The 24,737-nt window shown below is 36.6% G+C and overlaps 1 protein-coding gene across 1 annotated transcript in view; it reads right to left on the bottom strand.

Annotated features, from left to right (window-relative positions):
- VWA8 (von Willebrand factor A domain containing 8) overlaps positions 1–24,737 on the bottom strand; it is a 387,125-nt gene that overhangs the window by 151,278 nt on the left and 211,110 nt on the right. The window contains exons 25-29 of the mRNA XM_032610892.1: positions 12,597–12,672; positions 10,408–10,543; positions 7,954–8,073; positions 5,031–5,236; positions 3,609–3,760 (exon numbers count right to left, since the gene is read on the bottom strand). Of these exons, the coding sequence (XP_032466783.1) occupies positions 3,609–3,760; positions 5,031–5,236; positions 7,954–8,073; positions 10,408–10,543; positions 12,597–12,672 (690 nt within the window). The remainder of the gene's footprint in view (positions 1–3,608; positions 3,761–5,030; positions 5,237–7,953; positions 8,074–10,407; positions 10,544–12,596; positions 12,673–24,737) is intronic.

Raw genomic sequence — 24,737 nt, 5'->3', positions numbered from 1 at the left:
TCAGATTGTTTTTTTAAGAGCTCAGAGTTCAAGCCAAATCCTCCTATTTCTGCCTAAATTTCTCCCAGTGTGCCTCCTTATTTTCATTATGTTTGCCATCTCTCTGGCATATCCTTTCCTGTGTATTAGAAACTTAAAAGGAAACAATAGAGAAGCCTCAGGAAGTAACTAGTGGAAAAGGGCAAATGCAATGTGGGTGTCTAGGGAGCCAATTCTGATCCCAATACTAGGATGGGATCACAGAATCTATTTATTCAACAGATCAGGAAGAAGAGCTGCATTATGGCCCAATCAAGCAAGGTAAGATAACAGCCCAGTATGATGCAGCCTACAAGTACCAGGTTTAGCAAAGGTTTAGTAAATAAGATAAATCCTATTCCTCTCATAATATCACAATAGGCCTTTAAAAAAAATGTACAGAGACCTATGGGATAGGTAGCATCACTGCACTATTTAGGAGAATAAAAGGGAAAGTGACAGGATCTCTCTTAGGAATTTCACTAAAGAGTACTAACGGGACGTCACCAAACAGCCAAAGTATATTCTGATTTCAGCTGAGGAGGAAGGTGCTGTAGAAGACACATGAAAACTTCCCTCTTCTACAACATCTGTCTTACATCTCTTTTTACTTATATGCAGTGGATGGTCAATTACTTCTCCATCCCTCTCTTGTGTGTGAATGTGACCATCTTATTCGGGATTCAATGTAATTTTGCTCCTATCGAATAAAGACTGGATTAGAGAACAAGAAAATTAACAGCGACAATTTTTCATTCAGGGCAACAGGATATTAATAGTAATGAAAACATTTGGTCCTTCTTCCTTGGGGACAGAAATCCAATGTGGATCTTCTTCAGTAACACAGGATCTCCAGAGATGGGCAGGAGCACCCTCAAAGAACTGATTTAGCAAAAGGTCTAGTGAAGTAAGAGGTTTAGCAAAAGGTATGGAAAAGTCAAAGCAAATCATAAGACTGCATGAGGGCAACTTTAAATCTTCAGAGGTCTACGTGATTACTATTAACTGTGCTACTCTAGGGGGGAAACAGAAAGTGTTGGTACCACTTCTTTTTAATTTGTTTTTGTTTTTGCAGATGAGAGAAAATTAAGATTATATTAAAATGCAAAGTATGTCAGAATAGGAATGAACCTTATTAACCTTATAAAGATGAAAATATATTCTGGCCTCACTAGGACAGTCTTATTGTACGTCTCTTTTTACAGAGTTATTATTAATAGTGCCCTTTCATTCTAAAAAAATGTATTAATTAGGTGAAAAGGTATATGGTTATGCTATCTAGAATAAAATGCTCTCAATTTTACAAACAGGGTAAAATCTGTTTCTTCATGTCTGACCCAGACATACAGGTTGAACATGTGGCTAACTGCTGAATTCCCAGGACATTGCTTTGTTCACTTTACCATGCTACCCTCTCAAAGTACAAGGCTGATAATTCGATAGAAATAAAACATATGGAACCTGTGGATTTCACTAAAGGGTAATAAAACATCACTACTTTTTTTTTTTTTTTTTTGCGTTACGCGGACCTCTCACTGTTGTGGCCTCTGCTGTTGCGGAGCACAGGCTCAGTGGCCATGGCTCACGGGCCCAGCAGCTCCGTGGCATGTGGGATCTTCCTGGACCGGAGCATGAACCCGTGTCCCCTGCATCGGCAGGCGGACTCTCAACCACTGCGCCACCAGGGAAGCCCAACATCACTACTTTTGAGCTGCTCAAGTCATTGCAATTTACAGGTGAGGAAAAAATGCTTTGAATGTGCAAATCGTAGTCTACTACTATCTCCACCCTGAAGGAAAACTCACACATCCCCCACATGGGCTACAAGTCTATTTTTAGCTATACACAGTGGGTGGACAACTAGTTCTTTCCATCCTGGTCTTAGGCATGACCATCTTGTTTTCAGGCTCAATGGACTTTTGCTTCCACTCATAAGTAAGTACTAGAGCTGTAATTAACTTGCCATGGCAACAATGAACAAGCCATGGCAAGAATTTTTCAGTTTAGAACTGGAGACAGTAATGAATAAGTTAAATCATTTTATCTGTCTTCCTTAAAACTTAAATTGCCAACAATTTTCTTTTGATTGATCTTACCAACTAATATGTATTTGAATTTTTATTTCAAGTTGTACAAGAGTACAAAAAAAATTATTTTAAAATCACAAGCCTGGTTTCCATGAAGTTAGAACTCTATATAAATGTGTTAATGGTAATAAAAATCATCTTATTTCCAATTGAAACTAAAGATATAATTTATAAAAAGTAAAAAACATGAGTACTAATAGAAGTTTGCATATCAAAGACATTTCTGGAACTCTCTAATATAGAAGATAAGCCATACCCATTAAATTACCAAACTAGTTTCAAGATGCCCATAAATACTGGTAATCAATCAGCAAAACAGTATTTTACAGAAAAGTGTATATATTAGCAACTGACACCAAATCACTCTTCTCAAAAAGAAAATTTACTAACTTATTAATAATATAAACCAATTCACTGATAATTTCTAACATAACTCCATCTTGCTCTTTTACCACTAAAGGGAAATATTTGTTTCTCTTTAAGAAATCCTTGAAGAAATTGTTAAAGCTTTAACTATTTTTATTGGCATATATTCTAACAAGTTTTATAATAATTTAAAGGAATAAATAATGATGATGTAAACACTTAGAATATATATGTATGTGTGTGTGTATATGTATACACACATATACATACATAGCTGGATTAATCATTAATTTATATTTAACAAATTTTTCCTAAGAAAGGTAAAGTTCCTCCTATATGAGATGACGGTTATATAATAATTTAAAGGTAATTTTTGTCCGTTGGGAATTTATGATAATTGACTTTCTTATAGACAAAAACAGCATTAGATGCATTATCAATAAGTTATGCATATTTAAAACTGTTTTCTAGTGAATTTGCACTGACTTAATTACCCTACTAATAAATACTGTCAATTATCTTTCTGGTCAACAACATCGTATTTGCAAGATTCTTTGTTAAGCACATAGCCTGTTATTACAAAATAAAAGGCAGGCAACTAGCCCACACGAAACAAAACTCACTTGTTTTCCCTGCCTCTTTCATCTGTCAGGCTGAAATAAGTAACCCCAAAATTTCAAGTTAATATGATTATAAATTTAGAAAACTATCATAACAGAAAAATATATGGTGACATAAATAAGAACATCTTAACTAAATACATATTATCTCTTCATGTAGCTTTCATGTTTGTACAATGAGTTTGCACTAGATTAGGAAAAAATGAGAGTCATAGGAATTCAACAAAAGGACAGAGGCTGTAAAGAAACAAATATTTCCCTTTATTTGATTACATTACATCTACTCATGGGACATTCGAAATAACTGAAGTTCTCAATTTACAGACCTATAAATAATGCTATTTAACTGAAATCCAGGCAGCAAATAGCAACATATATCTGAAGCGCTTACTCATGGAAAGTAATTTCCACACCAACTCAGTTTAGTAGCGTATGACAGCAGATTCGGAATAATCAGCATTTGAGAACCAGAACAGTAACACTCAAGAGTACTTTATCAGTAGTGAGTTTGCCTTACTCCTTTGCCAGCTGCACACTGGTTGGTTTTGCTCCAATAGGTATCCCGTATTTGTGTAAAGTATTAAGCAAAATCTCCCGCATGTCGTTGTTGTAGGAGTCAAAGTCAAACACATTCCTAACCACACTGGAGAGACCTTCAGCGGGAAATTTCTGTATTCAAAAAAAAAAAAAAATTCCCTTATTACCATGTGATAAAATACACGGTATTATAAAGATTTCCCAAACTGACAGAACAATAAGGATCAAATGGACTTTACCAGACCTTTCTTTACTAGCCTTGTCAGATAACTAATAAATACTGATAGGAGGAATATTTTATAGACAGGAGGAATATTTTTCTCTTTGAAGGTTTGCTCTGATGACTTAATATTTTTCTTTTTAAATAAATATCAGAATTTGAGGGGGAACAGTTCTTTGTCTCAAAGGTTAAATCGGTACTCAGATCCTGGTGTTTGGTGACTTCCACCACTTTCTGAAATCTCCTGCTTTTAAAATGAGTACTGGATTGACCAAACTTAAAAATGCTCTTTGAATAAAGCAGAGTGTTGAATATCTATACAGAAGTATTTAGAGAAGTCACAAGTCTATGACTAAATGAAAAAAAAAAGATAAACAAGAAAAGAAGGGAAGAAGAATGTAAAAAGTACAGATAATAGAGAAATAGGGAAGAGCAGAGGGAAGAAAACAAGTACTACTAACAGCTAACTTCACACTGGTGGGGTCGTCTAGGTCCTTTATTGCCTCTGTCTTGATTTTCTTTAGGTGCTGGGATCTGAGCTGGACTTATCATTGTTTTACAGGCAGAACAAAGCTTTCTATTCTCCTTTCTAGGTTTTCCTTGGAGGATGGGGACGGAGCAGAGGTCAAGAGTCATTAGATTGTGACTTAGCTTGGAAACCATTATTTGCTATAAAAGTAGAATCTACATGGACTTTTTGTCTTCTTTACCGAGGTGGGCTATAAGGAATTCCATTCTCCTGCCCACTTACTCCATCTTACAAAATTTTCTCACAGTATTTACAGGTATGTAATCAATACTGTTAGTTCCCAGTCTGTTTTTTATCTCCAAGTCTTTTTTCTCAAAATGAAAATATTTTTCACTCAGATACCATATGCTTGTTGTATAAAGTCAAACAGTAGTAAAGTTTCCGTGCTCTCTCACTCTCCGTCTTCCCACGCGCCCCCCCGCAAAAAACCTCCACCAAATTTCCTAGCTCCTTGGTAATGGCCGTGGCACAGAACCTTGCCAAAGTCAATTCAAAGGTTAAACAGAAAATGTTCATTTAGATTATAGACATTTCATATTATATCACTTGAATCAGAATTATAGAGAAATGGAAAGACTTTGTATAAATTAGGCAGTCTAAAAAAACAAGATTGACGGCTTCTTTTAAACTTTTAGCGTAGGCATGTGCTATACCTGTAAATGCTTGACTATGTTGACAACTTCTCTGGTAGAATAAGGATAGTTAATAATGCCCTGGTCAGCTAAACTCCTCAGCTCTCCAAAGGCAGCCACGAGCTTCTGAAGGATGGGCTCGGGCACGTTGGGGCCATACTGCCTGAGCATCTTGAGCTCCGAGTGGGGTTTGGGATTATCAACTGCATGGCAGCTAAAAATATCACCTACGAGAGAAAAAAGATTCACATCCAGCATGCAACTAATCCATTATAATGCCACAGGAAATATAGAATGGTCGTTAAAAGAGCCATGGGTTACTCACCAAAGCACTTATATTTTTAAGTGTGTAAAACTGCACAGAAAGCCTGTCCGAAGATAGGTATAGAGAAAAAGGCAAATAACTAAAGCAAAAGAAAATGACACTGACTGATGTGTGGTTTATTCTACATAGATTTATTTTTGTTAAAAATTGTATAATACTTGAATACAATTTCACTGGGAGATATTCAAATACAAAGAGCAAAAAAGAAGTCCTCTCGTGTCTCTGCTAATCTCACTCCTTCCCCCATAGGCACCCAGTGTTAATAGTTCAGTGTCTTCATTTTTCCATTCATATTAGTATTTTTTAAAATGCATACCTACAAACATATATAGTTTTGATAATTTATTCTTTTTCCATTAACTGGAAAATACTCCTCATATGGTTCTGAGACTGCATTTTTAACTTTAACACATGATGAATATCTTCAGAAATTATATACATACATGCATGCCTCTTCATGTACACTAAAAAAGGGGGAATTAATATCATCAGTCTCCAAACAATTTATATCTTGTGCAGATTGCTAGACTATACTTTAGAAGTAGGTTTTGGAAAAGTAAACCTGCAGAGACAATGTCTAAATTAAAATCAAGAAAAAGGAATGTAGAAACACAAAATATTTCATCCGTAATTTAGAAAACTGAGAACATACTAGAAAATATAATCTATGCTCTAGAGAAATGAATTTCTCATATAAATGTTCACATAATTGTGATTCATACTCCAAAGGACAAGGGGCCAAAGGAAGTTAAAGTAAATAGATTTGCATTATTCGGTATGTTCATTTTGGAGAGAAAGGATATTTAGAACTTACTTTGACTTAGAAACCACTCAAATCATTATTTTATTGTTATCATATATTCATGAAAGCAACTGAATAAAATGCAACCATGACAACTTCATGCTTCTATCTCATAAGCTAAACCCAAATACAAATGTGCAGAACAGCTTTTGTCTTTTTTGTTGAAAATCAAATGTAACACTAATATAAAACTATATTTGAACCCTTATTCATCCATTCATCAAATAAGTATTAAATGCCTTCTATGTGCCAAGTAATACTCTACGTACTTTATATAACTCAGAGATCAAAAACACAAAAACCCCTGTCCTCATACAGTCTATATTCTGGCATGGGGAGACAATAAACAATAATTACAAATGTTAGAAACTGTATGTTTCAAGGAAAAAAGGAAAAGCACACTATAGGACATCAGAAATGGTGATGGTGGGGGAAGTCAGTCAGGTAGGCCTCACTGAGAAGGTGACAATTGGGCAAATGCAGATATTTGAGGGAACGGCATGGCAGGTAAAGCTAACGCAAAGACCCTAGGCGAGCACAGCTGGTGTGTTCAAGAGGCAGGAGAGCAGAGCGGCTGGAAGAGGGTGAGTGCTGAGGAGAGCAGCACAGAGCAGAGCAGGAAGCAAGGTCAGCGAGGTAAGAGGATGTAAGAGACGAGTGTGCCTCTGGAGAAGTTCTACGCGTGTCGAGCATATTCATGTAACATACCCCCCTTGCCTTTTAGTCTCTATTAATTCAAATGGTCGACTACTACACACGCCGCTCTTATTGTTTCACTTAGTAGTTCCAGGATTTTGTTTGGTATCAGCATGAGCAAAGTTATCCCATTTGTTTGTAACAGCTGCTCAGTAATCTACTGTGTGGATATAACAGAATTTCTTCATTCAGTCCCGTTTGGACAGACATGTGGGTTGTTTTCTTCTTTTTCCTTTTTTATGCTACTATAAACAATGCTATATTGCCTATCCTTGTACTTTAATCATTGCACGGGGAATATCCCTAGTTAAATTCCTTATGTGGAATTGCTAGATCAAAAAGTGCCATGGACATACATACACTACCAAATGTAAAACAGATAGCTAGTGGGAAGCAGCCGCATAGCACAGGGAGATCAGCTCGGGGCTTTGTGTCCAACTAGAGGGGTGGGATAGGGAAGGTGGGAGGGAGACGCAAGAGGGAGGGGATATGGGGATATATGTATATGTATAGCTGATTCACTTTGTTATACAGCAGAAACTAACACACCATTGTAAAGCAATTATACTCCAACAAAGATGTTTAAAAAAAAAAAAATCAAAGAAAAATCCTACTAGGAGACTGAGCTCGCTTCACGTGGAGTATGGAATGCCCAGTATCCAGAATTACCTACTTGCCACAGAGAAACGAAGCTATTCTTAAAGGCTCCTGATGCTTCAGTTTATCCCAGGGCCTCTCCAATCAATGAGAATCAGTCTCCCCAGAGCTGGCCTCAAACCTTTTCATAGGGGGATATGATGAAAAGCAAACACTAAAAACCATTCCTTATTTTGTGTTTTACTCTAAGAGGCCCTAAATAACAAAGTATAGTTTAGTTGTGTAAGAAAACACATAGATATGAAGCCATTCTAATACTTATCTGAGTGACCCTAAAAAAAGAATCTCTCTGAATATGATGCTCTCCTTCTCTAAAATGGGGATAACACATACTCTCACAAGGGAGCTGTGATGATGACCGCACGTGATAGCATTCAGTGATAGCCGTTATAGTATTGTTACTAAGACAATATTTTTACTGTTATTGCTATTGTTTTTATTATTATTATCAATATTGTTTTTACCTAAGGTGCCGAAGAAATCATTGCCTAGGAAAGGAAATCCAGGTCTGTTGGCCAGAACAATCATCCTAAAGTCAGGATGGATCACAACAACATTTTCTCTTCCATTGACTAATGCAGAATCTGAAAAACATAATTTCTATTTATTCTTTATAGATATTTAATAATTCTTAAGAGTATCAAGTTACTGCCTTTAAAATCACATAAGTAGTCATACTGTTCAATGGTAAAACAACTCTAAGAAATCTGGTTGTAACAATTTGGCTGCAGAAAACAAAAACATTTTTGAGAAAGTTTGCTTGGCAACAGAATACTGATAAAGCGTATACTAAACTATACGGGAACTTGCATTTTTATGTAAATTAAATGCACGTCTAAAAAGCAAACTTGTCTAAATGTTGTCTTATGGTACTTAAACTTGGCTTGAGATGCTAGTATTCCTTTAAAAAAAAGAATCTATTACAATAGATAATCCAAAGAATACGCAAAGGATAATCCAAACATCCTTTAGTTGTTATCCAATCAGCAGCTGCATCACTTTGCATAAAGCCTTCATCCTGTAGCTAAGGAGGAATTCCTGTTTAGATTACGCACCCTGAAATTTAACCACGTAGAATAAAGGTCTTGACCACCTAGTCAATTCATTAGAGCAAAGGTGATTAATTTCCATTCAAGGGATTCTACCATAGTTCTTAAAATACATAATTTCAAGTTGACTGGAACTTTCTTCGTGCAAATGTTTAAGGTATTAAAGGAAGTGAATATTATATACTACTTGCTGAGGTACATTTCAGATAGAACTGCTAGGCCAAACAATAATTTAAGATGGTAAAAACTTTATTATGGTTATTTTAAGAAGAAATACCTGTCATCTGGGTTTATTTAAATCTTAGCCTTAGGCTGTCCATCTTTAAGAAATGATAGTTGTGAAACACCTGGAGTTTTATCTGAGATGAGTCTGTAAGAACTTGTATTTTTTTATGATACCAAAAAGTAACCTTGCAATGTGCCACATATTCACGTACTAATACCACCATTAGTTTTAACGTGTGATCTCCACTAATTTCAGTAGTGGTAAATACAGGGGTATGTGGTCACACATACCATTTAATTAATTAGTTAACTAAAATAAAAATAGCAATAAAACATGAAAATTTTAAAAGGCAAAGAAAACGAGAAACATAGCCGTAGAAGGGATGCTTTATGAAACCATGTTCAAAAGAGCTTCAGTTGCTCTTGTGTTTAAAATGTCATCTACAATCAAACTTGAATTTAAGAATTATGATGACTCCTTTGCTTCTAGACTATCCTTCAAAAATATATTAATAAAGTGTGAAGGGTTACCAGGAGATAGTCACTGTTTAACTATAAGTTTGTTTCAGCAATTCTTTCTTGCTTTCCATTCCACTGTCCTCATAATGCCTCTAAAAAGGGCAGGAAGTATTCTAATCTTAAGAGTCTGAATGATCTTTCTAAAAGATAGCAATCAGGCTGTTTAAGTCAAATTCTCATTTTTTCCCATAAATTCATTGCGACACTGAAATGTTAGAATACTTTTATTAGTGCTGAGTTTCCTAGGCTTAGAAACAGCAGTCTTGCAACGACAGTGTCCAAGAAGAAGTCTCTGTGGTGATGCACTTGTACATTTTTATGGAGTCTTCTGTTTATACTCTCTTTGAATACTGAAGATTTCAGTTATTAGTCTCAACTTGTTTGGTTCCTTACTATTGACTGTATATTTTTAATGGCTAGTTATAGATCTTCAAGTCTTTTCATGACACAAAAATTTTATATTAGAAACTAGAAAATGTTCTCACATTGCATTAGACAAACAATTTTTCCTTGTAGCTTAAACAGACTTATGAGATTTATCTATGTACATCTCCCCTAACAACAACAACAGAAATAAAATAAAAGGAGGAGGATACTCCAAAACAGAGAATAACTAACTTCTTCCTGAAGCTGGTATGTGTGTGTAATGTATGTATACACACAGATATATTCATACATATATATGATAGATATAAAATGCCCAGCAATTTTTTTCTAATTATACTGAGCTAATAATAACATTAATTTTAATATTATGAGTAACAGAAATGTGGTAGAGCTTTAAAAATTCCAGATAACAATGAAAGACAATAAACTGCACACAAATAATTGAGATGAGTATACAAAGGATTATATGTTTGTATTCTCAGAGTAGAAAAACTATGAAGCCGGTTTGTCCTAAAACTACGATTGAAATGCTCAAAGATGCTCTCTGGCTATACGAAAGTGAAACTGACAAAGCTAGATTCAGACATATTGAATTTTACAAATAACTGTCAATACAGACAGCTTGACTTATATTAGCTTGTGCTTGTTTGCAGATAAATAGCCAGCCAAGTGTGTGATTTGATACCGGAGATGTAAAAATTGCACATACTGAAAGAAAAGTTGCTTTTTTATACTCACTTGCAACAATGCGCCTTCCATCTGCTAGAATCATTTCTCCATTTTCTACTAGAGTTTTTAAAATACAGGTGACATTTGTTGGGGCTTTGTCTGCTTCGTCTACTACCAGAACATGACCCAATTTTACTGCTTTAACCTTTGAAGACAGAACATTTACCATAAACAAAAGAATGAAAGCAAACGTTTTAAAAATGTCATCACTCATTGATTTGGATTTATAATAGGTGGTTTTATGTAAGTTATAAATACACTATCACAAAACTGTCTGTAGCAGAGCTGGAAACAAAATTTATGGATCTCTACCAAAAGCTTCTCATAGTTACTAAACTGCTAACCCTGCAGTAAGCACTTTATTTTCCTTCAGCTTCATAATTATCCCTATGTTGGCGGAATTCACAACATTTCACACCCCAGGGTAGGGGAGTATTAAAACAAGTATAACGAATAGAGAAATTAAGGTGCCATGGGGGTTAAGAGGAGTGAGACATCACAATCAATACCGGATATCAGAACATTGCACTTGTGATGGCTCTAAAAGAGTGTATGATTTTAAGAGATCAGTATGTATGGTGAGGAGATGGGTAGTCAAGACAAAGAAAATCAATGGTCAAACTCAAGAAATCCTGCAGCCCACGGAGGGAAGAGTGAATATGAATATCTATCTTGGCTGAAGCAGACGTTAAATGTAAGAAAAGAGAGAATATGATCTGAAAGGGTAGATTGGGCCTCTACTACTAAAAAGTTGCCTGCCAGACCAAAAAATATGTGCTTTATCTCACTAAACAATAGGATGTAATTAAAGATTTATGAGTTCAGACATGATAACAATGGAGTTTGGAGCTACACGTTAGTACATTTAATCCTGTAGAAATATGCGGAATAGACTAACAGGGGAGTACCATAACAATTTGGTAAAAAAGTGGTGTGAGGACCTGATTTTAGGGAAGGAGGCATGGGAGAAAAATGGAAATAAAAAGCATTATATTGATCTGAAGAGTTTTCCAGAGGTATAATCTATAGCCTTGGCAACTGATTAGATGGGAAGAAGTGAAAGGGAAAATAAGAAAGAGTTCCAGGTCTTAGATGACTAAGTGGTGACATTATTAGAAGAAAGATAAAAGTTCGGAAAAATCCTTAAAAACATTTTTAAAGAGTGGATAGGAGGGAGTTTCCTGGTGGCCTCGTGATTAGGACCTGGTACCTTCATTGCCATGGCCCGGGTTAAATCCCTGGTCGGGGAACTGAGATCCTGCAAGCCGAGCAGCATGGCCAAAAATTAAAAAAAAAAAAAAAAAAAAGTAAAGAGTGCATAGGAGGAGATAGTCAATGAATTTCAATGTAAACCCAAAGATTATTTTTTTACATAATAAGAAATATAAAATGGACCATATCATAAACTTTTATCATTACATAATTTTGGCAAATAATTTTAAGGAAATATAGATCAAGACACAGATGATTCTCTCTACTACAAATATTTTATTACATATTCTAAAAAATGAATAAGGATTTTTCTTTTTAATTTTAGCGTAAAAATAAGCTGAATTTAAAAAAAGAGAGAGAAAACGTGTAGCTTCTACTCCTAACTCCAGCCTTCACATCTTTGTTCACAGAAAAGGCAGGTCCAATCTGATTGAATTCAGGCAGGAGGTCCTAATGACCCCCATCGCTGGGGTCTGGACCACAGAGGTTCTCATGGTGGCTTATTTGTGCCATTGCTGCCGAGGAGTTATCTACACAGAGAGGTGTGCCTGGCAGGCCAGATTTCTTTGCGTCTTATGTGAGAAGCTGAGGAATGATCTTCTCAGCTGCCTAAAACATTGGGTGAATATTTTATTAATTAAAATCATTTTTTAAAACATTCTAGAAGCATTATCTAATTTCGAAGTCTGTACATCTGAAAACAGCAAATTTCTTTCTTTTTTCAAAATTCTGGAATAGAAAAGTAATCATTAGAGGATATCAAAATCTCTCACTCTGGAGAGAGAAGAACAGAATAAGAAAACATGTTATTTTCCCAGTAATTTGCATTCAAATATCCACTCTCCTAATGACGTAAGAATGAGTGTTTTCCAGTTAAGACTGAAACATATTGGAACCAATGGGAGATTTCTCACCCTCAAAGGCTGAAATATAATTATCATTCAAAAAAATACATTTGAGAATATTCATATAATTGTATTACTAACCAAAGGTGAGTCTTCATACACAATAAGTCCATCTTTAACAGAAGGCTGAAGAGTAAGGGTCTGGACCGTGGTGTCCCTAAAGTTAAACCAACACATTTTATAGTAAGAAAATAAACTGACATTTGATCACGAATAAAATATAACACAAGAGCATTTCTTTTTTCACCCCCATCCAGCTTTCCCTAAGATGAATAAAAAAGTAAATGAAATTCCAGTCAGCAATAGTATTTTGTTGATGTCAATATAAATTACAACGGTTTGGGAATTAATCCAAGTTTACAGATTATCCAGGTTCTTTACTTCTCTTTTTTCTTCCAGTAATTTCCCTTGTGACCATTTCACTCCTCAAAATAACTCCCTGAAGGTGAAAAGGAGAAATTAAAAAAAATATATTTGTATTTTATATACAATATTTAGATTCATTAAAAATAATTTTGATGGTGAGTTTGGTGATGACTGGCATGCTGGTGTGGCCAATTATAGCAGGTCTGTGAATTACACTTTCTGGCCCAATCTGCCATCACTAGGTGCAAAAGCAACCATGGGATTCTGAACATTTCTGCTAGGATTAGGGCAATCCATTTTACTTTCTTAGGTCTACCTACTACTATTTACCTGACTCTCCTTTAGATCAGGATTTTCAAAAGTACTAATAGTGAGTTATCTTGATGTTATGCACCTCCACACATGATGAGATATGAAGTTCACATCACCTATGAATATTCTTGCCAAAAATGTGTGTATATAGGCTGTTGGTTATAGGTAGGTGCAGACATTTTTTAAGGAGATCGATTTCATATCTTCACCTTCTACATATACTCTGTCTAAAAAATAAAAAATCCTACGGCCATCCTGATCATGTCGTACAGAGAATTAAATTACTTCCAAAATGTGAGTAGCATCTTTCTTTACAAGAGTTCAAACTTATCTTTTCAAACTATGCTACCGCTTATTCAACGTAAAATGTGAAGTTACCACCGTGTTGTTTTGAGTACCTTCTCTGTGTAAGATACTATTTGGAATGTGAACTTCAGACCTCAGTGCCATAATATACTTCTGAGACTTCTACCCAAGTGCTAAATTTTATCACAATTATTAAAATATAAAATGTGATTTATTAAAAAAAACCCTAATAAATACTACATGACAATCACTGATAAAGCAAACTTAAGATATCGCTCAAGTCATTTTTTTGCCTTAGCAAAACAAATTTAATCAAAATCAGTTAATTGCATTGAAAGGCAGTTTGTGGAGTAGCGGAAAAAACCCTTTGGAGTCAGACCATACGGGATTCAAATTCTAGTTCTTGCCACTTATTAACTATATGATTTTGAGTAAATAATAAAACCTACCCAGAAATATCACTGAAAGAAGGCTTGGGAAAGTATCTAGCACAATATATGGCAGATAGAAAGAGCAAGATGACATGCCAGCTTTATCTATTTGTTGTGATCATTACTGCTGCTGCCGGGACTAAAAGTTCCTTTCCTGTGTAACTTCTACTTGACCTTCAGGTTTTTAGCACAGATGATACTTCTTAGAAAGCCCCTGTGGACCCTTTTTAGACCAATTAGGTGGCTTTGCTGTATGTTCCCTTTGAGTCCTGGGTCACCCCTATTTCAGTCCTTACCACACTACATCGTAGTTGCTTATTTTTACTATCTGTCGTTCTACTCAGACTGTTAAGATTTCAGAGTGTAGACCATATCTACCTTATTCCTCATCCTGTCCCCAGCATCTAGTGGATGTCTGACTCACAGAATGAATTTAACAAATCTTTGTTGAATAAATGAATCCATGAATGAAATGAACAAAAATGTTAAAAGTGCAACATACAGTATATGGACTTCAAAATATATTGGATCATGGAACTCTTTTTTTTTTAACAGAGAATCTGGAACTACAGAACCCACTTTAATAAACGTTGGGTTAGACTAAGGCTGACTCTAAGGTAAGGAATCTTCCTTATTCACTTATGAGTGTATATCAGAAGGTACAGTCATGTTGAGACGTACACTTGGGATTGACTAGTCAGGGGACGGAGGGGGAGATGGTCTACATCCATCATGGATTTCAAACTGAGTTGGATTTACACTTATTACTGTAGCAGGAAACTTCTGCATCAGAGCTCTCATTGACCAGGGCTTGAGCAAGTATGTTGGCAGTACGATTACTGACATTTACAATTTCTAGACTACCTGACTTTTTTTGCACCTAGGTTGAAAGGCTTCTCCCTCTAAATTGACTAAACAGTGATTGGTTTCTTTAATTTATTCCCTGGAGGTCTGGCCTATTGCCATTCCTGACCTCTGTTCCAAGCTCCTAGCCTCATGGTACTGGCTCTTATGGGCCTGGTGCCTGTCTGGTGATCTACTGTTTGCTATAGCCTTAGCACTACATTTTATAAAGAATTCAACATTCTTTTTTTTTTTTTTTTTTTTTTTAATGGTACGCGGGCCTCTCACTGTCGTGGCCTCTCCGGTTGCGGAGCACAGGCTCCGGAAGCGCAGGCTCAGCGGCCATGGCCCACAGGCCCAGCCGCTCCTTCACTAACCTTCAAATTGAAATGTATCTAAAATAAAGCCTTCAGGGATGTTAAAGGAAAGTGAAAATATATTGTGACATGTATTGGTGATTATCAACTTTAGTATGAATAAAATGTTTCTTATGCAATATAATGATATACAGCCACACATCCATTTTTTGTATTCCTGGGTCTCATAAATTTACTGTAGGATATACTTTATGCTCTAGTCTGCTAAATTTTTTTTAGGGTTTTAAACAAATAAGAACAGAGTTTAATGAATATCACTTAAATTCACTGTTAATATCCTGGCAATACAGAAGGGGGTAAGTGAGGAAGGGAAAGAGACGTGTTCACACGGATTTTTTACAGCAATATAGTGAATTTCACACCTCAGCTGTCACATATTTAATGGGCAACAACATGACACCTCCCAGAACCGAAATGGAAAAAGGAACTCTTGTATCATTGCCAGCAGAAAGGAAATTCAGCCATTACCCTAATAATTAGAGTGCTTCATGGCAGATTAAGAACAGGAAATTCAAGCTGAATTCCAATTTTAAAAAGGCAAATGAAATTGTTCTATAACACTTGAATTCTGATAGCATACAATGTGCCAAATTAGATTTCTCAAAAGACTTTTGTGTTGGAAATAAAAACCATAGGTTTGAGAGAACAAGCGTAAATCAGATGATTCCCAAAAAGGACAACAAATGAGGATAAATACCAATGGGAATCATGGGTTTCAGTGGAGTAGGCTATGAGAAAGAGGAGCTCAAAGGAAAAACGTGGCTTTGTTCTATTCTTATTATTGGTCCTTTGTCTTATATATCAAAGGATTGCAAAGGCTAGCAAAATATGTAAAATTACATTCAACTTTTAAAAAATGGGTTGGCTTATATGTAAGTCCCTTATTATATAAGAGTAGAAAATAACCCACTGGGCTTCCCTGGTGGCACAGTGGTTGAGAGTCCGCCTGCCGATGCAGGGGACACGGGTTCGTGCCCCGGTCCGGGAAGATCCCACATGCCGCAGAGCGGCTGGGCCCATGAGCCATGGCCGCTGAGCCTGCGCGTCCGGAGCCTGTGCTCCGCAACCGGAGAGGCCACAACAGTGAGAGGTCCGCATACCTCACAAAAAAAAAAAAAAAAAAAAGAAAAGAAAATAACCCACTATCTTCTGATTAGTACTTCATACAACAAGAAAATAGCTTGTTTTTCAAGGTATCTTACAATATTATAAACTTCAACTAAGTAAATGATCAGATGACTATTGTCACAAGTAGCATGTGAATTGACTCGTAAAGACAATATAATGATTCTTTTTCAGAAAATATTTGATTAAAATCATTGCTTTGTATTTAGGAGCATCTTGGATCAAAAGATATTTATTCTCCACACAAATTAGCAACGACCCTAAGAGAGTATTTTATTTGTTACAATTTCAATTCTATTATGATTTGTTCCTCTCAATAACAGCTTTGAAACATAAACTCATAAAAGTTGAAATAGATTCAACAATTTCAACAATACCGAGGAGAAGAAAACACATCTTAGTAACATTTCCTTAGCCTACAGTTTAATAAAGGGATGTCTTTCCAGTACATAACAGTTATCAGCAATGCTTGAGGAATTAATTAGAATGTTCAGCTAATTGCTGACATTTATGTTAGCACCAATTGTTCTCACTTCTTACTCTCTTACAAACTAAAGCAGTCCATCAATTAAAGCCTGTGTCAATGAAGGGGCTACTCAAAGAAATATGGTGCTAAACTCTAGTCTTCTTTTAACTCTGTGATTTTAAAGTTTTTTTTTTAAGTTGGAGTTATTAATGTTTCAATAGTAATTTTAAATGATTCCAGATGCAATAAAAAGCAATTAGATTGAATAAAGACCAGGTTTTTATTAAACTAAGGAAAGAAAATTGGCCTCTGGAGAGCAAGCACAATCTGTTCTTGCAATGTTGCTTATAAAGGTACATTAAGCTAATATCTTTGAATTTATTGAGGAGCAAAAGATCTCAAAATAGCAACGTTTACTTTGAGGATAATATTTTAGTAAGTTGTATTTAAATTGGTTTATGGTTAGTTGTCTTTTAGAAAAACAATGATAGTTAAACACAAGGGTGATGGAAGAAAAAAGACACACAAGAGTTTTAAATAGCTAACAGAAATCTTCTCTAACTTTGTAGTTCATTAAAATAGAGATGGCTACAGTAACAGTCCACTCATTATTATAAGCCAAGCATGAGAAAGGAAAGATAGAATATGGCACTTAGGAGGCACTTAACAAATATTTGCTCAATATTTTAAAAAGTGGGATGATTATAAAAATCATCTATAAAAATAGAATTAAATGGTAATTTTCACACATAAGATACAACCATACCATTACTTGAGAAGTGCTGTTGAAGGATATTTTCAAGTGAAGAAGTCATGGAATAAACAAGAATATCACTTCCACAAGGCTTATTTTAAAGCAAGTAATGAAATAAAGATAAGAAGTACTAATAATAATTATCATTAATAAAAGAGAGAGTGGTACTTAGACATAGAGGATGCAAACAAATTTGAGAATTAATTAAATTTGAGAATAAATTAATGTTTACAAATATTCTGGGCTCTCTGAACACTCCCTTCCTACCTTGCCTATGAAAGGCATACTTATTTTGCCATGTTGGGAAAGAAACTTCCCTGAGCCCTCAAACAGAAACAGTCATTAATATAAGCAGTGTTGCCATACACTACAAAAAAAGGAAGACAAAAATTAACTATGATTATCGCAGTGTTAGTTGAAAACCAGCACTGGCCTAAATCTGAGTCCTCCTAGTTTGGTCAATCACTTAAGCTCCTTTTTTTTTTAAGATTTTCTTTTTTTTTTTTTTTTTTTGATGTGGACCATTTTTAAAGTCTTCATTGAGTTTGTTACAATATTGCTTCTGTTTTATGTTTTGGTTTTTTGGCCGTGAGGCATGTGGGATCTTAGCTCCCTGACCAAGGATCGAACCCACAGCCCCTGCATTGGAAGGTGAAGTCTCAACCACTGAACTGCCAGGGAAGTCTCAATCACTGAAACTCTTGAAACCCAAGATGACTCATCTCTACAGAGGGAATCAAAATAGAACATATGAGGAAATACAGTAGAGTAAAAAGTAAGAAAGATAAAAGTGAGAGAGACATTATTATTATATGTGCTTTGAATGCTGTGAGGGAAAAGTCCTTTCAGTAAGATAAACAAAATATTTTTTCTGCCAAAGTGACTCCGGCTCTTAAAATACTTGTTTTGGAGGACAAATAGTTTATTTAGTTGTCAATCACTCATCACTATGTCCAGATGCATAAAATGCTAACAAACCATAAAAGGAAGGAAGACATTAGGGGGATAGTATTTATGGAAGGAATTGTACTGTAGTGCAGCAGCACTTTGCTCTCCAGAGGTAGGCTCTTCTGGGAACAGCAGGTAGAAAATAGCCACAGCAAAACAGTCATCTGATGGAAGCTAAAATTTTCAAAATAGTTTTCAAAATCTACTTACGCTCCTTACCACGTCTCCTAGCAATATAGTAACACTTATTAAAAAAGAAATTCCTCCAATATTCAAAGCCATGCTGATAATCAAATACTTTAACAAAATCTGAACATTTTATAAGTTGTCTAGACCTTAAAAATAAATATACTAAGATAGAATATTAAACACAGGATCTTTTGTCTTTATTCTGAAAACTAGCTTTCTGGCTTGGTAAATTTTAGGGACTCAAAATGACCTAATTTCTTTGTAGGAACTTCATTTCCCCTTTACCAGACAAAAAAAGAAAAACAATATGCATACCTCTTATTTAACTTTTCCTCTGACATTAAATAAGGCATTTTCTAATCAGTTTTTGAAAAGGAATAAAATGAAATGAAGATTAAAGTACAAAACTAAATGAGTGTACAAAGATGCACACACAGAAGAAACCAGAGTGTGAGGCGGGTGAATATTGTATCCACTGGATAAATCATTATCAGAAAATATAGTATCGGGCTTCCCTGGTGGCGCAGTGGTTAGGAGTCCGCCTGCCGATGCAGGGGACACAGGTTCGTGCCCCGGTCCGGGAGTATCCCACATGCCGTGGAGCGGCTGGGCCCGTGAGCCATGGCTGCTGGGCCTGTGCGTCCAGAGTCTGTGCTCCACAACGGGAGAGGCCACAGCAGTGAGAGGCCCGCGTACCGCGAAAAAAAAAGAAAATATAGTATCTAGTAATTTATATTTTTAAATGTCTCGTTAATTGGGTAACAACATAAAAGTTTGATAGAGTCAAAAATTAAGTGAATACACTTTCATATCAGGATATACCATAATTATTCATTCAATAGATATTTACTGGACATCTATTAATGGGCACTGCTTTAGATAAGATGGATAAGCATCTGTGAAAGTAAACATTCCTTCCTTTGCTGAGCTTAAATTCGTAATATATTTAAGTAAACTTATCTTACCATACTAATAATGTGCCACCTTTGACACAGCAGAAACTGGATCTTGCATGAAATTAACTATCAAAAGATATTTTACCACAGGCAATTCAAAATAAAGTTAAAATAAGTATTTTTGATCACTAAGACAAATGATAAACAGCCTTCGACTATTTTTTTTTTTTTTTTTTTTTTTTTTTGCGGTACGCAGCCCTCTCTTTTCTTCCCTCTCCCGTTGCGGAGCACAGGTTCCGGATGCGCACGCTCAGCGGCCATGGCTCACGGGCCCAGCCGCTCTGCGGCATGTGGGATCTTCCCGGAACGGGGCACGAACCCGCATCCCCTGCATCAGCAGGCGAACTCTCAACCACTGCGCCACCAGGGAAGCCCAGCCTTCGACTATTTAAGTCAGAGAAGACCTAAGTCCACCAGCTCTCCGTGAAACTGGTCAGGCATGCTTCTGTTGGTTAATAACCCAAAATACACCTCCTGTGCGATACTTACAGCTTAAAATTTACTATGTAAGTTGCATTTTGTATTACCATAATAGTATTCGGTATACTATAATCCATGAATTATTTTATCCTAATTTCTGGTTGTTCATCAACTTGAAACAATTCCCAGTGCTCTGGTTTATTTATCACACTTGAACCACTTGAGTCAAATAGAAAACAGTATGTAAATAAGCATTCTATTTGGAGAACTCTTAACTTAAAGAAAATCGATAAACGTTAAGTTTTCTGTAATATACCTATTTTCCTAAGTTTTTATGATAGGTGTTCTTAAAGGAAGACACTGCCGAATCATGAGAAAAATAATATATACTGCTTTTAGCAACAGAAGTTAAAGAGTTCATTTCAACCCCAGCCTATTTTCCAGTGTCATTTTAATGGCAGAGAAGGAACAAACATCCCTGAGGAATCAGAGGGCAGAGGACAGAGCAGTCCTCTAGCATGTTTCTTCGCCATCTCACGTTTTTTCCTTAAAATTTGATGGAGATTTTGAATGCCATTCCATAATATACCTAGCTGTTCCAATACAAATGCGTGTAAGGGATCATTAGGAAGACAGCAACAAAGAGCTGCTGTCTAGGACACCGGGGTGAGTGGAAGACGGCTGACACTGCTCAGCCAGTTCAGTCTCTGGCCACTTTTTCTCTTCCGGTATCTAGCACACTCCTTGAACCCCAAATGAAATAAATGAGTGGGTATGAAATGGCAATTGTTTTTTTCACTGCGTTATGAACTGTGTCAGGATAATCACTGTGGAGAGCCTCCCACGTGAGGCTGAAGAGGCATTACGGGCAGCATTTTCTGACTGGTGCTGCTGGGCATCTCAACTACTGCACCTTTTCAAGATAGCAGCAGCTCAGGTCGCCTTGGGACTTGAAAAGTTCTCCCGTCTCCCGGGCAAATCTCTTCTACTCTTTCAGGATGAAAATGAAGGTGTGGTCCATTTGTCCTGTTCTCTCACTTGAGTTTAGGTATTATTGCTATTTATTCAAGGTTAGCCAGAGGATCTCGAAAACCTGAAAAAGAGTACTTAATACACAGATAAAACTTAAAATATAAAAGGCATGTTTATAGGAGCAAAAGGCTGGAAATAGGCTACTATCCATCAGGGCTACTCAAAAGTCAACTTCTCAGGGAGGCCTTCCCTTATACACCTCACTCTGCCCCCCTTCCCTGCTTTATTTTCCCCATGGCACCTACCATCTGACAGACTACATTTTTTTTTTTTTTTTTTGTGGTACGCGGGCCTCTCACTGTTGTGGCCTCTCCCGTTGCGGAGCACAGGCTCCGGACAGACTACATATTTTAATGATCTTGTTCTCTCTCACTAGCAACTAGAATATAAATATGAAGCCTGGGGTTTTTAGCTCTTTTGTTCCTGATGCAGTCACTCATGCTAGAAAAGTGAGCAGCATCTACTAGGTGTTCAACAATGTTTGTTGAAATGGGTGCACTCCAGTCAGCTACTCCAGTCACGTACCCTAGGCTGCCCTGAGTTGCTGGTAATTCCTTAAGCACTGTGCCCAATTGTGTGCACTTTTCCTGAGAAGTTCTTTCTTCCCTTCTCCCTACTTTGCCTGACAAACTGTTAAGGCCCGTTCCTTAAAGGCTCAACTCAAATACTGCCTCCTCTTTGAAGCATTAAGTATTTCTCACGTCTATACTCCCAGTTGAACTACTGGCCCATAGAAAGCATTTTACACTCATGAAACAGTTGTTCAGGTAACCGCAGAACCAGCCCAAACTGGCCCTACCCTGTTTCTAACAAGTTACTGAATTACTTTTCAAAGACAGCAGAACAAAACTGCAAGTCATGCAGGCCAAGCATGCACAGAGGAGAAAATTTTGTCCTCAAGTAACACCTAGAACCAAAATTTCTACCCATCCCCTCCCCCGGCCATGGAACCAAAGGACCAGGACATGACCAGAACCTGAACACGGGATCCCTTTCAGAGGCGAAGGGTCCATCGTCCAGGAAGACCCAGTGCTGAAGCCCCCTTTACCACACCTTACCACAAATGGCCATTTTCCAAAGCCCTCCAATCAGAACGTGCCCTGCCAGTGATTCTGCATACCAGCCCTCCTCACCTAACACATGAAGGTTTGACTGAACCCCAGACTGGGGAGACAGATTTGAGCCCTGGTATTGGCTTCTATGTGCACTGGGCAGAGAGCCCTTGCTCGGTAACATTTCTATGACTGTCCCCTCACAAGGCATACCATCTATAGACAAGAGAATATCACATATATATATATTTTTTAATATACCTAGAGCCTGTCATCGTGCCTTGTACCTTCTATGCATGTAATAAATGTTTGCATAAAGGATGAATAAACCCGTGAGTGTATTAAAATCATATTATGGGGCTTCCCTGGTGGCGCAGTGGTTGAGAGTCCGCCTGCCGATGCCGGGGACATGGGTTCGTGCCCCGGTCCGGGAAGATCCCAAATGCCGCGGAGTGGCTGGGCCCGTGAGCCATGGCTGCTGAGCCTGCGCGTCCAGAGCCTGTGCTCCGCAACGGGAGAGGCCACAACAGCGAGAGGCCCGTGTACCGCAAAAAAAAAAAAAAAAAAAAAAAAAAAAAATCATATTATGGATTACCAATTTGTAAAGCAGATTATTAGGTATGAAGGGTTATAAAATGAATAATCCAGAGCTCCTGCTCTCAAGAAACTCACATGACAAGAGACATATAAGATAAATGTAACTCACATCAGACTCCACGCTCCCGATGCAGGGGGCATGGGTTCGATCCCTGGTCAGGGAACTAAGATCCTGCATGCCACCCAGCACGGCCAAAATAAATAAATAAATATAAAATAAAAATAACTTACATCAGAATGTGATAAGGGCTATAATAGAAATTAAAACAAAGTTCAATGGGTACACAGAGGAGAAGGCAATTAATTCTGACGGAAGAAAACAGGATCTTGATGATTAAATTTGATTTTAACTGGCAGAGATGGGTGGAAGGTGCTTCCAGGTAGAGGAATAGAAAAACATGTCGAAGTTTGGAGATACAGGAGTAGTTTGGGGAAGCACCGAGCATGTCTAGAACACAGCTGCATGGAGGGGAGTAGAGCTGGATAGGTGGGGTGAGTCGGAGTGCACACTCTTCTTAAATATCATGTGCTAAGAGTCTGACTTTCATCTCATGGGAATGGAGGACAAATCATCTATCCATTTCAGAGAGAGGATTCTCTAAATGGATGTCTCAAAGATGGATGGGAAGGAACAGACATTGCATTTATTCATTTGCTTAACAAATCTTATCAAACATCTACCATATTCCAGAAATCATGCTGGAGGAGGCAGTTCAAAGAAATGCCCCTGCCCTTAGGGAGAGAACACTGTCTAGCAGGGAAGACAGAGGTAGAAACACGTGATTGTGATAAAGAATGACGTGTATAATAGCAGAGCCTACTCTAGGTCAGTGGCTCTAAATGTACCATTAATAAAATGTTCTTGTTTTAAGAAGATACATTCTAAAGTACACCAAAATAGAAACAACAACTGAGCTAAAGATGAAAAACAATACCTTAAAAACACTTTAAAATTTTATTTGTTAATGATACAAAAAAACCCTTTTTGTTCTTATTAAAAATTAAAGAAGGATATTTTAGGAAGAATAATATGATTAATATATTTTATTACTTGTGTGATTTACAGGTCCAGTCCTAAATTGAAGTCCAGTCCTATAATAATACTTATTAATATATATACATAATACTTATTATAGCTGAAAAAGAGCTCACGAAGACTCGTAGCTCCAAACAGAAGTGCAATATTGACTGCAGTCCCTATAGCTCAACATGCATTTTTCAATCTCATCTATCAAAACATACAAAGGTTTTCGTTACAGTTAGGCTTGGGAATTTCCATCTTTCCTGATGTCAGTGTTTTTGCAAACTAATCAGACAGCGTCACATTTTATATATATTTTGAACGAATAGGTTCAAAACTCATTGAAACTCTTCATTTGTAGGAAATTGTATTTTAAATTGTTTTAGTGTGCAGACATGAGACATTTTAGGAGTACTACGATCTATTTCTACTTCTGACACCAAATATGTGGGTTTTCCACACCCGACAATTCTCTAGAGACCCTAGAGTCATCTTATGAGACTCTCTTATCATTCTGGAGATTCCAAGGGTCTTAGAACTGAAGACGAAGACCAAATATTTTAACAAAAGATACCCTTATAACACAGGAAATTACAAGCGTTTTAGAAGCTCTTGTGCTGGGAAAGGGAATGAAGACCAAACATATAATTATTATATCACAATATCACAGAGTGACATACATTATTTTCAGCCACAAAAAAACTAACTGAAAGTTATAAACATCTGATTTAAAAACACTCTCTCCAGAGAAGTTTTTTTTAAAGGAGTTATTTTCTACTTTACTGCTAAAACATGACCTGTAGCTTGAAGGGTCAAATTAAATGTGGTTTTTTTTTAAATTTTTAAAGTATCTGTTACATAGCATCTCTCTAACAGCCATTAACACACAGACAGATAAACAAATTGTGAACTCTTGACTTTGTAAAAGACAAATGGGCAGGTTTGACAGATCTTTTAAATACTTTACAATGAGATTATAAGTGAGACTGTGTAGTATGAAAGATTTTCACAGTTCCTACCTTATTCC

Source organism: Phocoena sinus, chromosome 18 (genome assembly GCF_008692025.1).
Source record: "Phocoena sinus isolate mPhoSin1 chromosome 18, mPhoSin1.pri, whole genome shotgun sequence".
Taxonomy (NCBI): domain Eukaryota; kingdom Metazoa; phylum Chordata; class Mammalia; order Artiodactyla; family Phocoenidae; genus Phocoena; species Phocoena sinus.
The sequence above is the reverse complement of the archived record's forward strand: the minus strand, read 5'-3'. Positions and strand labels throughout refer to the sequence as shown.